This window comes from Pieris rapae, chromosome 13 (genome assembly GCF_905147795.1).
Source record: "Pieris rapae chromosome 13, ilPieRapa1.1, whole genome shotgun sequence".
Lineage (NCBI taxonomy): Eukaryota > Metazoa > Arthropoda > Insecta > Lepidoptera > Pieridae > Pieris > Pieris rapae.
The window spans coordinates 5,983,211-6,000,456 of NC_059521.1; the positions used below are offsets into that span (position 1 = coordinate 5,983,211).

The 17,246-nt window shown below is 34.8% G+C and overlaps 1 protein-coding gene across 1 annotated transcript; it reads left to right on the forward strand.

The window, feature by feature from the left end:
• The first annotated feature begins 776 nt into the window (after positions 1–776).
• Positions 777–17,051, forward strand: LOC110993558 (WD repeat-containing protein 81). The gene is made up of 19 exons (XM_022259862.2): positions 777–1,049; positions 1,117–2,005; positions 2,188–2,347; positions 2,527–2,686; positions 2,884–3,008; positions 3,263–3,441; positions 3,968–6,382; positions 6,822–6,997; positions 7,826–8,013; positions 8,241–8,316; positions 8,679–8,849; positions 9,216–9,376; positions 9,562–9,801; positions 10,240–10,447; positions 11,294–11,449; positions 11,938–12,072; positions 12,969–13,118; positions 13,633–13,739; positions 14,651–17,051. The coding sequence occupies exons 1-19, from the start codon at positions 843–845 to the stop codon at positions 14,880–14,882; spliced, it is 6,135 nt and encodes a 2,044-aa protein (XP_022115554.2). The 5' UTR covers positions 777–842; the 3' UTR covers positions 14,883–17,051.
• Positions 17,052–17,246: the final 195 nt, after the last annotated feature.

A 17,246-nucleotide genomic window follows, 5' to 3' on the forward strand; every position in this document is an offset into this window, starting at 1 on the left:
AAGTCAGTGCTGAACCGAAAAAAGACCCTGTGAACCTGTGAAAACTGATTTGAAGTCAGTACAGTGGCTTGAAGTCAGCGCTGACTTGAATATTAAAAATTATGAATCAAACCGCGTAGGTGTCAATAAATAGATAAAATCATAATCAAATCAACTAATACCCGTTGTCCTGTCCTGAAAGATATAATGGGGAAATAATTGAAAGGGTGGAATAGAAGTCCCTTAGCAATTTGTATAAAGGAGGTATAACTTTTTTTCTTATCCCTACTCTACTAAGTACTTGATGGGGGTTTTCAATTCATAAGAATTTCGCAAGCTAATTTAGCTTTAATCAAATATGGTTTAAACATAATTCTATGCGATAGAATTGCCATTATGTAACTACTAAACGAATATATCAACCAATAGTTTTCATTTTTTTAATCTCCCTTTCTCACTCTCTCTCAATCGCTCACTGCCTTTTCTTCGACAAAAACACTGTACATCTTCGTGAACTTTCATCCGTAAAAAATACCCCCATGCACCTGAAGAAGTTTCGCTTCAAAAATATGAAATGCTGAGTAAAGTATTATTGATTCTATATTATACGGCGCACATTTGTATCGTAATGAAGTGCAGACAATACTACTGAATTGCATAGATCGATTCGATCGTAACAAGGAAACAGCTATAGTCAATTTGATGGATTCTTCAATCAGTTTATGAACTACATTCTGTGCGTCTACTAGTCCATGTGTCTTTTCGACATTGACAAGTTGACTTTTATCAACAGTTATAATAATTTTGTTTATCCTCAAGTCAAAACAAAACAAAGAACAATAAATTAGATGAAATAAATCGAAATGGATTGTATTGTTAGGGATCTTAGTTTAAATAGTAAAAACATATATACAACATCGTCTCCTACTTTATTTGCAGTTGTTGTACATAATACATGGATGAAGAAATGGCTTAAAAATATAGACGTAGATAACTCTGTAAATAATATAGATTTTACGCTTCAGCCAGGTGAAAGTGTTCCGTATCCGTGGAAAAAAGTTTTTATTAGGGTAAGATTCATAATTATGCTATATGATGCGCTTTTTTTAATATATTTTATAAAGTTTTTTGTTTCAGGTGCTAAATAAAAAAATATCTAAAGTTTTGCCATTACCCCGATACAAATTATCTGAAGTAAACGATTCACCTCTTACATTTTCACAATTATTACAATATGTATCACAAAATAATCAAAGGAATTTATGGAAAGAATCATACAAAAAATATTCTCTAAATATTAGAAGTACCAAGGAAACAGCTATAGTAAATTTATTAGACCATGACCAATTACTCTCTGAAGTTATTATGAGGCTATATGGAACCAATATTATCAAACTGAGACCGGATGGAACTGGAAAATTTGAAGTTAAAGAGTTGAGCAGACCTGTGTCAAAAACATATGATACTCAAAACAATTTACTGGCAGCTATGTTTGCTTTAGAGTCTGAAAATAACATATTTATTGTATACAGAAGTCATTATGAGAATAGTCTTTTAGACTGTCTTAATTTCAGTCCAAATATAATAGATAAGACTTATGCTAGAGGTCTTTTTGTAATATATCAATTATTACATGTTTTAAAAGCAATGGGTGATAGAGGTCTGTGCTTGGGTTCTTTGGATCTCAGAGATATTTTTTTGACTGAAGATTTGTGGTTGCAAGTGATGCCATCCATAACTAACAATGTATATTGTTTAGATCCATCATTAATTTGTGAGCAAAGTCAAGGTAAACAGAGTAATATGCAAAGCCAAGTAGTAAAAAGCAAAAATAATGTATCAGATGAAGAAGGGTGTTGGAGAAGTAATGCAGTGAAATTAGAGAAGCTGTGTATGCTATGGGTGAGGGGACAATTATCTAATCTGGACTATCTACTTCATTTAAATTCTCTAGCTGGGAGATCAGTTAATGATCCTCAAGCTCATTTTATGGTTCCTTGGGTCACAGATTTTTCCTCAAGATGTGGTAAGTGACAAATAAAATTGTAACTTTAGTAATAATATAATATTTATAGGTCTATATTATTAAAACAGCATAGAGAAAATAAGGATGTTGAACGCCTTCTTCATATATTCCTTGCAAGTTCTTGTATACTTTAGAGTTAGTTTAAGGGGATATTTACATATTGTGTTTAATACTCTACATAGGTCACAACTGGAGAGATTTAACTAAATCAAAATACAGATTAAATAAAGGTGATCGTCAGCTGGACATGACGTATGATGTGACAGGTTGCAGTGGACAAATACCTCACCATGTTACTGATGCCCTCTCTGATATTACTTGTTATGTGTATCTTGCTAGAAGGTATAATTATTATGTTAGATATTTTTTTTTATTACTATTATGTACATATATAAGGTTTATAACAACTTTAGTATACACTACAGTTTTGTAAATAAGAAATCTGTCTAGAATTTTGTATTTGTTGTTTTCTTTTTTCTATATATAAAATATTCTATAAGTAATTATCTTAAATATTTTAGGACACCAAAAGAAACATTATGTAAATATGTAAGGAACAAATGGGTGCCCGCAGAGTACCCAGCTTCCATACAAAGAATGCAGGAATGGACTCCAGATGAGTGTATACCAGAATTTTATACTGATCCTTCAGTATTTAAGAGCATACATGAAGATCTGCCTGTAAGAATCTAACATAACAATTGTACAAATTATAAAAATTTAGTAATACATATACATATTCCAAATTATTTTGGATTGGCTTTATGTTTGAAGTAATGAACATAAAAAAGATACCTATTCATATCATATCTCCTTGTTATACTTTTTTTAGACTATAATGATTACATGTTTATGTGCATGCAACTTTTTTTATACAGGATCTTGGAATACCTACATGGGCGACATGTGTTGAGGACTTTATAACAAAGCACAGAGAAGCACTAGAAAGTTCTCACGTTTCGGAAAATCTTCATCATTGGATAGATATAACTTTTGGTTACAAGTAGGTGTTTCTGAATTAAAATCTATAGTCTTTAGGCGTTCAAGTAATTCGTAAGAAGATATACTGCAATTTATCTCTTGTCAGCAAAAGTAAGTTCTCAAAAATAATAGAACACAAATGTATTAATTAAGTTGACTATCCAGCCAGCAAAAGAATTTATGGTTTTTTTATAGCACAAAGTGTACCTAACATACCTAATTTTAAGTAAGTATGTGAGAGAAAATTATTCTTTACAATATTTATGATACCTTAAGGTTATCTGGGTCAGCAGCCATAAAAGCAAAGAACGTGTGTCTATCTCTTGTTGATCAACATATGAAGACGCGACGTGGTACTACAGTTCAGTTGTTAGCAGCGCCACACCCACCTCGCAAGCTGAGGCCACTACCACCGGCCCCGCCCAGATTGCGGTGGACCACACCTAGAGATACGAGTAGGTTTTATAAATAAAGTTAAATTAGGTTAATTAATGTTATATATAGATGAGACCCTAGGTATACAATAATAATAATAATAAGTCTTTATTCATTTAAGTTGGTACATCTTTCTTTTCATAGTGTAAGATTTGGGAACCCTTTTAAGTAAATATACCTGTGTTAGGGTTCCCAGCTCTTCCATAACAAAGTTAATTACTTAAAATAATTTAACCAGTTCATTTCCTTTTTATTTTTTACTTGTTAAACCGTTATCATCACACCTGATTGTGTGCATGAGTAAGTGTGTGAGAGAGTGAATGAGTGAGTGAGTAAGTGAGTGAATGAGTAACGTGTATTTAAATCATGGGTCTCAAAAGCAGTTCTAATACTGCATAAGGCGTGATCATAAGCCAGTCTTTTATTCGGGTTTTTAGGTTGTAGGCGGTGAGAGGGTAGATGTTAAGCAGCCTATTTAAAATAAACAATAAACAACAAACAACAAACAATAAAATATTTCTAAAGCAAGTTATTATATTTTTGTAGGAAAATCTGTCCGTGATAGTTCAGATGACATATCTGACGAAGAAGACGAGTCTAGTAGCCTTCCGCAACACGTATCTCGGTTGACGGTTCCCTCGCAACGGATGCGGCGCCAGAAAAGTTCGAGAGCTCGTTCTCTTACCAAAGGGCAAGAGGATGATGTCCCATACAATGAACACAGGGCATCGTCCCACTCCAGACATTATAGAGTACAACGCTCTGAATATGGCCAAGCAGTTATTTACCTCCCAAAAGAATTTAATCCCGCATCTTCCATACAGACTTTAGAGACGTTGGATAACTTCAGGACGAAATGCTTCTTTAGCAAGTCTGACGATAGAGAGAGTTGTCGTTCCAATGTTCCCGCTCTCAATTTATGTCCAGTAGAAGAGAAAACCGTACAAAAAGACACGGATGAAACGGCATTCACTAACCACATGTTCTTAGCGTCTTATGATCAGCAATTTCTAAAGAAAATGACTCAGGAATCTCAATTAGAAAGTGTGCTGAAGGAAAGGAAGAGCAGAATGTTTAATACAAGGTATACAACTGATGCGAATGTTTATAAACAATTCGTAACAGAGAGTCGAAGGCAAGATATGCTCGTAATTGGGTGCCTTATTGTGGAGATATTTCTTCACAACTACATACGACCGTTGAGGCAGAACAATGGTGATTTCAACGAAAGATATAAGAGTTGTCGGGCGGTTTTAAAGTACAATTTTCGTTCATTACCGAAGTGTGTTAGTTATATTGCGTCCTTGTTGTTGAATGTTCAACCTTCCAGTCTCTCTTTCAAACAAGAATTGCATCTACATGAAGAGCCCCATAAAAAAATTGCCGTAACAGATAAAGGGTTGCCGACCCCGACATCGACTCAGTTACTGCAACCCCTGTTAATGCAACATTTGATACCGTTTCCACAAAGCTTCATTATCCTACATAGCCTTTTGAGTACCCTACATGAATATGAGGTTACTAGTAATGAGTTGAATATCATATACACATACGAATGTGATGGCGTTCAGTGCGAATCATACGGAAACGTGGATAAAACCAAGTTATATTTTGCTCAAAAAATTGCAGAGGGAAAAGTTCAGGCATGCATAACCCATTTGGGAGTGCTTCTCAATTTATACACTGGATTAAATGATTTCGATGCGTTGGATATATTTTTACAACATTACATACAGCTATTAGAAAATAAAGATACTTCAGTATTAGCAGCGTGGCATCTATTTGATACGATAGCAAAAGCTTTAGGCCCGGCGGAAACGAGAAACAAACTACTCAAGTATATTTTAAATCTATACGAAGATGACGAGTTTGTCTATGAGAAATCTGAGAAGGTTACCGAAAACGATGCTACATCGTCTGCTATATTGGCAAGCAAACAGAAATTTATTAAACTGTATCATAATATTTTTCTACTCCAATTAATGGTGAGACTAGGTCTTCAGTGTTTTTTGGATAACATCACTCAGCACTTGGTAGAGGCTGTCGGAGGGTACAAAGACGTTTCTTACCAAACTGGGGCTTTGGGTCATTCCTGTCACAGTCGCTCTATGGCAAACAAGAAGCCGAGATATTCGGACGAAAGTGTTAAGAATGTTCTAACAACTACTTCGGATATTTTCTCTCCTGATACTTCATGTGGTTCAGAACAGATTGTTACTCCGAGCATTGAAAAAACAATGTCTGAAGTTAGTGAATATTTAAAAGAAAAGGATGGCGATAATAGAAGTGAGAGTGAACTCTTCCATTTTGAAAATGACAAGGAAAGAAATCAAAGTAGCAGCAGCCGAAGCAAATCGCCGACTGGTTCGGTCGATTCCAATACAGCAGTCAGGGATACATTACAGACTCCTTCTCCGTCCACAGATCAAGTATCGCCTGGAAATTCCCGGTTCTATACAAACTTAACATTTAAAAACGCCGATCGCCTCAAAGAGGAGAGAGACGTTGTTCCAGAAATACGTAAAACATTGTCACCCAACATAGATACGCCAAAACCAATGTTTACCAGTTATTTGCAGTTTGTGGAAGATCAAAGACATCCCGATTCTTTGGAGAGCGAACTTTTGGACATTCCAGAAAGTACAGAAGCTAATCACACGATTCCAGTTGTAAAATCTTTGGGTGATGACAGAAAAGAGTACAATGATTCCTACAAAATATCAGATATGAGTTCGGAAAGTTTAATTTGGCTATCACATAGATTAGGTCCGGTTTTGTCTTGTAGATATATAACTAGAAATCTATTAAAAATGCTTACCCTATGTTATATTGGAAAAGAAAATTTGGCTTCGTGTGAAATGGAAGACAAAGATGAATTTGATGAGATATCTTTAGTGAACAGCGCTGTTGTTGGAGATCGTAATGCGATTAAAGTTATTAAGTGCCTTACTTCAATAGTAGGTGAGTTATTATATGAAATTATTAACTAAATCGGCATTGAACTTTCGTATGTATATATATTCTCTCCACAACTGCGCGTTTTTCTAGGCAATTTTTGCCGCGCACCACCACTTTGTGGAACCAGCTGCCGACTAAAGTATTTCCGAACCAATTCGACTTAGGGTCCTTCAAGAAACGAGCGTACCAATTCTTAAAAGGCCGGCAGCGCACTCGCGAGCCCTCTGGCATTGAGAGTGTCCATGGGCGGTGGTATCACTTAATATCAGGCGAGCTTCCTGCCCGTTTGCCCCGTATAAAAAAAATAGTTTAATGAAAATGATGTAGAACTTTTTATTTATATGAATAATTTCGTTCCGTTCAAGTTATCGGCGAACATACATGAATAAAAAAGAATCCAAATCTCTCTTTTCTGTAGTGATTATTATTTTTCCAAACACAGGTATGTACGGGGAACAATTAATAATATTCCAATACTTGCCTCACATGGGCGAGTTAATAGCTTCGTGTCGGCGACGTTTATCAGCTCCGCTAGAGGGCGGGGTTGTGGCTTGTCTGCAACTGCTTAAGTACTTGCTGCCTTACATGGCCGACGGGAAGGTCATGGAACAGTTACAGGTTCGAAATCTATTTACGATATTATATAATATATTTTTAAGCGTATAATTTGTCGTTACATTGTGTCAGACATTGGTATGGTAAAAACCACGAAATTAAGGCATACTCTCTGTTCACGCCATCCAATTACCTAAGGTCCTCTCTGTCCTCATGTTCTGTCCTAACCCATTCCTTAAACACCACTCTGTCTCTTTTACTATATTAAAGTGTGGAAGGAAGGGACCATTCGACTTACGACGACGACTTACTTATTCGACGACTAAACCGCCGACGCGATTACGCTACCACTTAGCTTACAGTTCTATTTGTGGTCTTCTCCCACGGAGACTAGTGAAGAGATTGAGGACTATAGGTGAGTGGTGTTTCCAATATTTTTACGCCGCATTCCACTTGCCCCTCGGTCTGCTTTTCTTTCTTGGACTTCGCCGCTACACTCTTTATATTGTTTAGAAAAAGCAGCGCGTTCTCTTCGATATAAAATATATGATTATATATATTATTATTATTAACACTTCGTTGCATTACATAAAAGAAAAAAATTAAACATAATTTAATGAAAAGCAACTGTCGGCCTTATCGCTTTCGAGCGATTTCTTCAGACAGCCACTGAGGATATAATTCGTCATGACACAAATATAAAATCCATAGTTTAGTAGTAATCCGTTTAGGCATGCCTGATGTCTAACATTTCTGAAAAGAGCGGATTCATTATTATTTTAGCTCTGTGCCTAATGCACCAGCGAGGTGGTTTTACTAAGTTATATAATTTTGCCATACATTTCACAGCCAGCGAATCGCACTAGTGTTCTCATTCCGCACATATTCCAGGACACATTCCTCAAATCAATCCTTCAGCCAGCTCTACGATTGGCGTGCACCAGTCGAAGTTCCTTCCCCAGTGGAGCTTCAGCGCGCTGTGCTCTCGCACGAAAACTCCTCGATGCCTTACATGCCCTAGCGCTTAGGATTGGACCGGAGATGACCAGGAAGCATTTGTGTGTTCCGGCTTTGCAGAGGTATACATAATCTTTTTACTAAAACCTTTATTATAGTGTGTGATGTTATGATTTTCAAATGTAGTACAGTTAAAAACGGATTTTTAAAGTCATGGACAATGGAACAATAGATGACATATAAACAACTATCTAACTATGGAGATAACAGTTGCTGAGTACTGAAAATAAATTATTCAAAAATGTTTTACTGTAAAAATTATTTTAAAACCTGTTTTATTATGTTATAGATTCTTTCTGGCGTTTGACAAAGCTACGGGTAAAACTGATAATTGGCCAAAACAAGAGGACACGAACACAGAAAAGGTGGGTCACATACTATATGTTAACCTCAATATTCATTACCATTTGTTATAGAGAAAATTTTATATAATATTTCATTTATACAAGAATATCTCCTATTAAAGATACACTTTAAATAACTTGTTACTTGTAGTTGAAGACTACAACTCGTGAATATATCAATAATAAACGGTTTAGATTTTTAGATTCGCAATTGTATTTATAGGAAATACTGTATAGGTTAGCGCATAAATCCTTATGGCAGAAGATAACCTGACCTTAAAAGTATTTGTTAATAATTGTTTTTCGACTATTTCATCTTCTAAATCAACTGTCATAGCATAGTCTTTATTTATTATAAAACTAAACTAGACAAAATGCTCTAGGCCACAGACCAAGATTCTGAACCAAAATTAGAAGGATTCCTGGAGATTTGTCGAGATGGTAGTACAGCTGAATGGGCTGTCCGAGATGGAAGGGTGGTTAGAGCTGATCTTCCTGAATTAGCGTGTACGCCTCCTTCCTTACCAGATAGTCATGATGCTGCTACCCTTACTGTAAGTTTTGGTCCTTCGGTCCGGGTTCGGATCCTACTAACAGTAATATGCAATACTTGATATATGAAATAATCGTTAATTTATTTTATTAATTAACTTCGGAATTGGTATATAGAACCTACAAATTAAAAAAAAGGACATTGGCAACTAAAGTTAAGGGTGAAATTCATAGTCGAGAATTTTCCAACGATGTCTTCCGTACATCACTGATATGCTTTATTAGTTTGCTATTATTTAACATATAATTTTTAACCCTTATCAAAATACGCTATTTTATGTAAATGGCCTATGTTAATTAGGGTTTGTATATTTTAACGTAAAATGTATGGTTTAAATGATTATAAAAAATCTAATTCCTTCTTATAGGCCCAAGAAGAGCTCCTTGTTGTATTCGACAGAGAATTAGCATACCACGCATACACCAGGTTCACTAAACTAGTCGGCACAGACGCTATAGAAAGATCGCTCAAAAACAGCGATACGATACGCAATCTTTGTCAGGAATATCGGCTTAAACATTGTATTAGGTAAGATTTTTTGAACCTGTTTTAATTGTATGAATTTGAGATGTTCAAAATATTTAAAAGTCATGTTATTTCAAGTGAAGTTGAAAATATATACATGGATTGTTTTTACGTATTTATTTTAATTATGTTTATCCAAGTACTAATAACAATGCTGGCGCTATTATACTATTATTATTTTTTTTAAGCTCACCTCTCCATATAACACAAGACAAGCGCGTACAGTCCTCTTTTAGCGATGAACCTCTGAAAAAATATATAGATATTACTCCAAAACAAGATCTGGAACACATATCGAATTCCAACAGTTTCGGCTCCAATGTCACTTTAGTAGGGAACAGAATAGATGTCGCTAGTGATGTTTCTTGCGTGCCTAGAGCTGGATTTGATATTGTTGCTTACAAAGGGGACGGATGTAGGAGTGATCGGTAAGTTCTTATAAAAAAATATGTTTATTTACGTCATTAAATTTGAATGGGCATCCCTACTCATCGGCAAAGAAGACAGAGGGTGTAGGCCGAGAGAAAAATCCGGTGTAAAAAACACTCGGTACTCTTTAACAGGCAATTAGACAAGCGAGCCTAAGTCGACCTCAAAAAAAACATGGTTTAGCTTCTTAAATTTAATCTATATTTCATTTTCAAAATGATACTGCGTGGTGAGAAAGTAGAATGGAAAACAAACTTTCGGCGCGTTTTTTTGATGGTCATTATGCAACACCATATCAACTCCCACACGTCATGACACTTTACTTGAACTGTCAAAAAGTGACGTCACGATATCGTTTGACTGTTCTAATGTAATTGACACTTGACAATCAAACGAAGCGCTTGCCTTTTCTAATTATTTTGTGATGTCTTTGACAGCCATCTGCGCGGCGACTGGCTTATATATTGGGAACACGAAATCGGTCGAGCTGACAAAGAGGCCAGGTTTAATTTGAAACAGATTAAACTGCAAAGTTTTTCCGGCCATACACATTCTGTGAAGTCAATACATTGCTTGGACAATGAAAACAGCTTCATGAGCGGGTCTAAGGACAAGACTGTGCGTTTATGGTCTTTGAGGAATATGGTAGGATAATTTGGTCGATAATAATTTTCGTTGAAAGCTTTTTTTTAATGTGAATGCGACAAAGTATTGCTTAGATATAATCTTTAGTCACAGACTAATTTAATTTACAAAAAACAATTACTTGATATAATTACTATTATCGTCATAATTATGGCAGTGGACGACCACAGACTGAAATGAATACAGCTTAGTATTGTAATTAAAAAGAAATAACTCTCTCCATAGTAGCTTATCATTTAAGTAAATTAAACACCGCTTCATACACAACTCCAGCGAGCTTATCTTGGCGCACAAATTATTCAAATAAATCTATAAATAATGATTGTAATTATTTAATGGCGGGCTGTCAAAAAGTGCCAATATACTATCATTCTGACAGAAAATAATGGACTGTCTGGCGATGTGCAATATTAGGAAATCTAAATAATTAATTTAGATTTCCTGTATTTTGTTGAAAAAATATTTTTGAACATTATTAATCGCTTAGAATATTGTGTTTCGTAAGATGATTAGAATGTTAATTAATGCGTAGATAGAATGCGTATTTCAAGTAAAATGTAGTAGTTAATTTTTAAAACTAATCTCAGAGCCAGTTAACAAAATAAATTAAAAAAAAAATCTTTAATGAAACTCAAATATTATAAATTATTTACTTAGTAAGTTTTGAGTTACAGTGATGGTGATGATTTTAATCCTCATTAAGTTCCTATATATAGCAAATATTTTTCTTAATATTGTCATGTCCTTGAAATATATATATTCCTAAGACATTCCTGTGACTCAAGTTAAAAAAAATCTTTATATCATATATTATTAGGTCATATGAGTATATATAATATATTTCAGGGTGACGGCAACGCGATCACTCAGTGTAACTGGACTTACACAGGTCATAAAAAGGGAGTGTTATCTCTTGCATTTCTGGAATCCCTTCGTCTGGCCGTGTCAACTGATTCGGTTGTTCATATATGGGATCCCTTTATGGAAAGTGTTGTTTGCCAGGTAATTTCTCATGACACACATTGTAAAAACACACTATAAAAACCGATTTTCGTAACAGACGATGTCGTTGTTATTAATTAGCTAATACATAGAATTCAGACGCGACTTTTGATTTTAGTAAATAAAGCCGGTATGTTGTTCTAAACGATGTCGTCGTAATGGTTTTGACTGTATATTAACTTTGGTATGAAAGAGCTAGGAACTCTCACACAGGTAACTTTTACTTAAAAGGGTTCATACTGTAATGAAATACAAAAAAAATGTACTAGTAATGTCTGAAATTAGGTCGTATTTCAAATGCGTACTAAGGATTACTACTAATCTAATATATATTCTAATAACCTGCTCAAATTGCATCTGTTTTCTTAATATTTTTTTGGCCTTCTGTGCCTGACCCACGTTGTCTTTTGTAACATTTTGCTTACGACTGCACAATTTTCAATTACAAAGAACAACTCACGACCTGATTTAAAATTTATATATTTTAGCTGGATCATTTAAAATCTCCAGTGAGTATAGTACGAACTCTACCTGGACCTTCTAGTGTAATAGTGGCAGCTACAACGGATGCCTCGCTCAGGCTGATCGATGCCAGGTCTCCTAGCCATAATCATGAGCTGAAGGTGAGTTTATTAACCGTATGAAAATAAACTAAGGGTCTGTTTCACAATGTCACTGTTTCACAAGTGGTTGTCTGGAAGAAATCGCTCTAAAGCGATAAGGCCGCCAGTTGCTTGTCATTAAATTATGTTTAATATTTTCCTTTTATGTAATGCAACAAAGTGTTAATAAATAAATAAATAAATAAATGTCCAGATAAGTTCCAACTAAGCTATTTAGTACTTATTGGTAGGATAAACAGTATTGTTGCGTTTCACGAGTGTTAGATAGCGCTATTCGTCATGAAACGCGATGTTTCTTATTTGGAACTTTTCTCTTTCCGAATATTTTATGTGATGCATAGCTATTTGGTACTTAAGCTATACATTGTGAAACAGGCCCTTAACCTTGAAATTCACTCTAGAAAGCGTTTATGAGTTTAAGGCATGCCTCTTCCACACAATGTTTTCCTTTACCGAGTGAGTTAGAGCGAGAGAGAAAGTGGTGTACGGCCGGGGATCGAACCCAGGATTTCAGTAAAACACTGAAACCATTAAACCTGCTCCATCAAGAAACTTTACTGGCACCTAAGTTGGTAACTGATTTAAAACATTATCCCCATGTGAATTATTTCCGATTTCGTTGACAATATTACCATATACAATTCAGACAACTTAGATAACAACTAATAATTATGACCTTAGTTTATGGGAGCACAAGCTAAACCTACATTATAACAAACAAACAAAACATATTTATTAACATAGGTAAACAAGTACACTTATGAACGTCAAAAAAATTAAATTAATTGTAAATTTACATTTACTACCAGTTCGCAAGTCAAAGGCGTAGAGCGGGCAAGGTATATTAATAACCCAAGAATTTTGCTAACGAATATGACAGGAACTATTATTTTTAGCTACCATCGAATACAAGCACGTTCATCCGCTGTATGTGCGTAAGTGGGGCAGGGGGGTGGGTGGCAGTGGGGCTTGCCGGGGGACAAGTGGCCATTTTAGAGCCCCGCACGGGTCTGCCCCGTGCGCATTGGAGAGCACATGATGGAGAGGTTAGTAGATATTAACACGCTTACCACTCTAATGAAATGTTGGTATACGTATTTATATATTTACTAGCTACCCGCCCCGGCTTCGCACGGGTGCAATGCTGATACTAAATACACTACAGAAAATCTGTGAACGTTGTATATAAAAATTTGGGTTATCCATAAGTGATAGACATATACCATCACCGACTTTTCTGTAGACCTTTTCAATGTGTACAATACTTAGTACATTATTTTGATAAAACTCGTAGGGTTCAGCCTGCGTTTGCAATGTAAGCGGAAGAAATGTAATTATTTACGACATCACATTAGAAACCTCAAAAAAAACAGTACTTCTCCATTATTTAATGAATGTTATTATACATATAAACCTTCCTCTTGAATCACTCTATCTATTAAAAAAAACCGCATCAAAATCCGTTGCGTAGTTTCAAAGATTTAAGCACACAAAAGGACATAGGGACAGAGAAAGCGATTTTGTTTTATACTATGTAGTGATGATTACGTATTTTTTCAGGTACTACGTCTTGCAGCTGTGGATGAGCACAGATTGTTAAGCTCTGGTTTAGATCAAGTTACAGCTCTATGGAAAGTGGAGGATGGAGAACTAATAGCACATCTCAAGTATGTTAAGTTTGAATTTCTATAAATCCAGCAGTCAAGCGGACGTATACCCGTATACGTTTATGTATCCGTTTCGCTCGTTTAGCCGGGAAACGAACGTATAATTTCATTCGTAATTTCTTTAATTTTGATAAAGTTTTTATAGATAAACCTAAAATCATTTTTGTTATTTTACAGTCAGATTATTGACTCAATAGATTATAAAATATTTAGTATTATTCAGAAAAAAAAATTGTTTGCGAAATTCTAAAAAAAATTACTTTATTTGGTTTAAATACTTTACTTTGATACTAAAATAAATAACTAAAAGGAAAAATACTGAAAAGGAATAACAATTGTAAGACCATGGAAAGGCACCATTTTGTGGGAGTTTGTTAATGTAGCGAGACGAAATGTTGGGATAATATCCCTCCTCCGCTTGAAAATCTTCAAAACTAAATCTAGTTTTCTTCGGTGTTATAAAGTACATCTACTTATTCAACACAAATCCTACGAAATCTAGTTTTTAACCTGCCCAAAAACATTTATTTATCTATTTCTTATAGTAGTTTTAATAATAATAAGTTAAATTTTATTTACTATATACTTTTATACACAAATTATCCAAGACTTCTTTACTTACACTTTTAATTAGTACTATTATTTTTCTTTTTTTGAGTCTAACGCGCAGACTAACTGTTGTGGTCTGTGGCAGAATGGCCAGCACTGTGGAACTCGTCTGGTCCACAGCATAATGATGAGCCAGGGCCAATTACAACCAAAACACACACATTCCTTAAAAAAAAATCTTCTTTTATGATGATTATTTTGTGTTTCGTTAGTAATAAATGTTATGTCTATACATAACGCCCTGGAAGTGCAAATTAAAATTTTTGGATGCGGTTTCTTAACGTATAAAATAACAATTTCAGAGGGATCACAGAGCCGGCACACTGTCTCTCGGTGTATTATAACGAGCTTATATCTGGAACTACTAACAATCGTATTGGTGTCCATACGTCCCTGGACCAGGACTCATCATTTTCCAGCACCAAATTACGATCTGATTCATTCAAAGGAGTTTTGACTTGTATGTCAGTGTTGCCATTGAATAGACTGTTATTGCTCGGTAGTGATAATGGAAATATTAGTTTGCTTTGTTGATGGTGACCAATCGATCTTAGATTAGAATTAAATAAAGCAAATACAATGGTAATACATTCTTAAATACTTCCAAACATTCCTACAGAAACTTACTATAAGTCATATATTAGTTATAGTTAGGGTTGGACCACATCTGGCAGCACGGAATCGCATAAGTTCCGCCTGTGTTACCATGTGCCGCGCTGTCGCATTCCGCAGACAAAAAAGGCATCGCGCGCGTCAGCATGCTGCAGCATAGGTGGCCCATTGTACGGCATGAATGAACAGGCTACAGTGAGCTGACGAGCGACCGCGTGCGCCATTTTACGATAGAGTGAGACAGCATGCTATCGCGCGCTTCAGCGTTCCGGAGTCTCCCTGCCGACCATTGCATTTGTCCGTGATGCCGATCGCCTCAAGGATTCCGCCGCGTGCTATCGCATTATGCTTTGTCTCGGTCTAGCCAATGGCAGTTCTAAGCGACAGAAAGAGAAAGAGCGACGGAAAAAGGCGATTCCGTGCTGCCAGATGTGGTCCAACCCTTAGAATGCTTTGTCCTAACATTTATATATGATCGTGACAAAATAATTTACTAAATTAAACTTACCACATTTTAATAGTATAAATATTATTTTGAATAGTTTTTAATTATTACACTATGTGATGTTGTTTTGATTGGTCTAAGAGGTGAGACGAGCTAATAATGAAGAGTATAAGAGATAAATTTGTGAAACTGGAGAAATACAAAACAAATGCGGCAGCTAACCATGTTAACCTACATACGTAAATTCTACTCAATTGTTTTTTTTTATTATTTTTTTTATAGTAGAATGACGATAACAACTTAAGCTGCGAAAACTAGACTTAGAAGAGGCTGCTAATGAATTGGTTTAATGAGATTTTTAGATTCTAGTTATGTAATAATTATCTAAGTACATTTATTTGATAGAATTAGGGTCGGTTTCACAATGTCCGGATAAATTCCAAATAAGCTATTTGTTACTTATTGGTAGGATAAACAGTATTTTTGCGTTTCACGACTGTCAGATAGCGCTATTCATCATGAAACGCGAAATATCTTATTCGGAACTTTTATCTTTCGAATAATTTATGTGTTGCATAGTTATTTGGTACTTTATGCATACATTGTGAAACAGACCCTTAATCTTGCCTATTAAGATGGTATACTTATCTGTGTTATATTTCATGAGTAATAAATAGAAATTATAGACATTTGACAAGTAAGAACCTTGTCAGCAAAAGCGATTATTTGTTACTGGTAAGACTAATTTTTACAACATTTTCTTAAATGCAGCTATATTTTTTACAATTAATAAACGATCCACATTCCGTAATTTGCATTCCAACAGAGATTTAAGAGTGTAATAAAGTTAAAAATTAACGCTGATAGAATTTCAGGTTCAAGTAAATTAAATAATATATTTTTTTTTCTCCCATATAACCGTTACAAATAAAGAAGTTTACAGTTGTGACGGTATTAGGAGTTGTGATGGTTTCCAAGCTAGGTAAGAACGTGTGATATGGATAACCAGGCTTCCATTCCATAGCAAATTCATATTGAGTAGTAAGTACATATGATACTGTAATATTTTTTGGCAACTATTAGGGTTGCCACTTAAATGAGTAATCAAACTTCGATTTAATTTAATACGCGATGCTCTGTAAAGCGTTTTGGAGTACCACTTGGTAAAAAAATGAAAACAGGCTGCCTCACGTAGTACCTGAGGCATTTTATACACAGGTATGTCATATGAAAAGATTTAGGATTTATAATTTTTCAGTACAGTATTTTTTATCCTAAGTACAAAATGTGGTTACCAAAGACATGGTTATTTAATTCGATTTTTTTTTATTATTTTTAACCGTCTTTGACATATAATATTGTAATTTTAAGTTTTTACTCAAAGCTCAATTAAAATTTATATTTACAAATGTACAAGAAACTGTTTTACATTATAATTTAAAGAAGTCTACGAGTCTATGAACAAAAGTAATCGATAAAAAGCTTGATTATCTGCATAGTTGTAAGTAAACAGATTATAAGTCTTAAATGTCCATCAGTCCGCTAATTATTAAGAGTAGCATTTTGACATAAATCCGTTGTTATACGCACTATGTATTGTATTATATTAAAGGTATTTTTTTGAATATAGATATTTTTAGCTTGTATTTATGTGTTTTATTCAATATTTCACCTAGTCGTACAACTTACTTACTTTTTCTTATATAAAATTACTGTTTCTCGGTATCTATATCAAATTACGGGTACATAATACACATGTGTTAGAGAGTCTTGGCTGCTAGTACTGATTGACCACACCAGGCATAAGAATCGGGGTTGAATGCCGCGGGCGCGCACTAATA

Excerpts from the sequence above, each read along its gene's own strand:
- LOC110993558 (XM_022259862.2), top strand. The coding sequence starts at position 843 with ATGGATTGTATTGTTAGGGATCTTAGTTTAAATAGTAAAAACATATAT. Across the intron at positions 8,014-8,240 it reads TGTGTTCCGGCTTTGCAGAG|ATTCTTTCTGGCGTTTGACA; the intron begins GTATACATAATC and ends ATTATGTTATAG. Across the intron at positions 10,448-11,293 it reads TATGGTCTTTGAGGAATATG|GGTGACGGCAACGCGATCAC; the intron begins GTAGGATAATTT and ends AATATATTTCAG.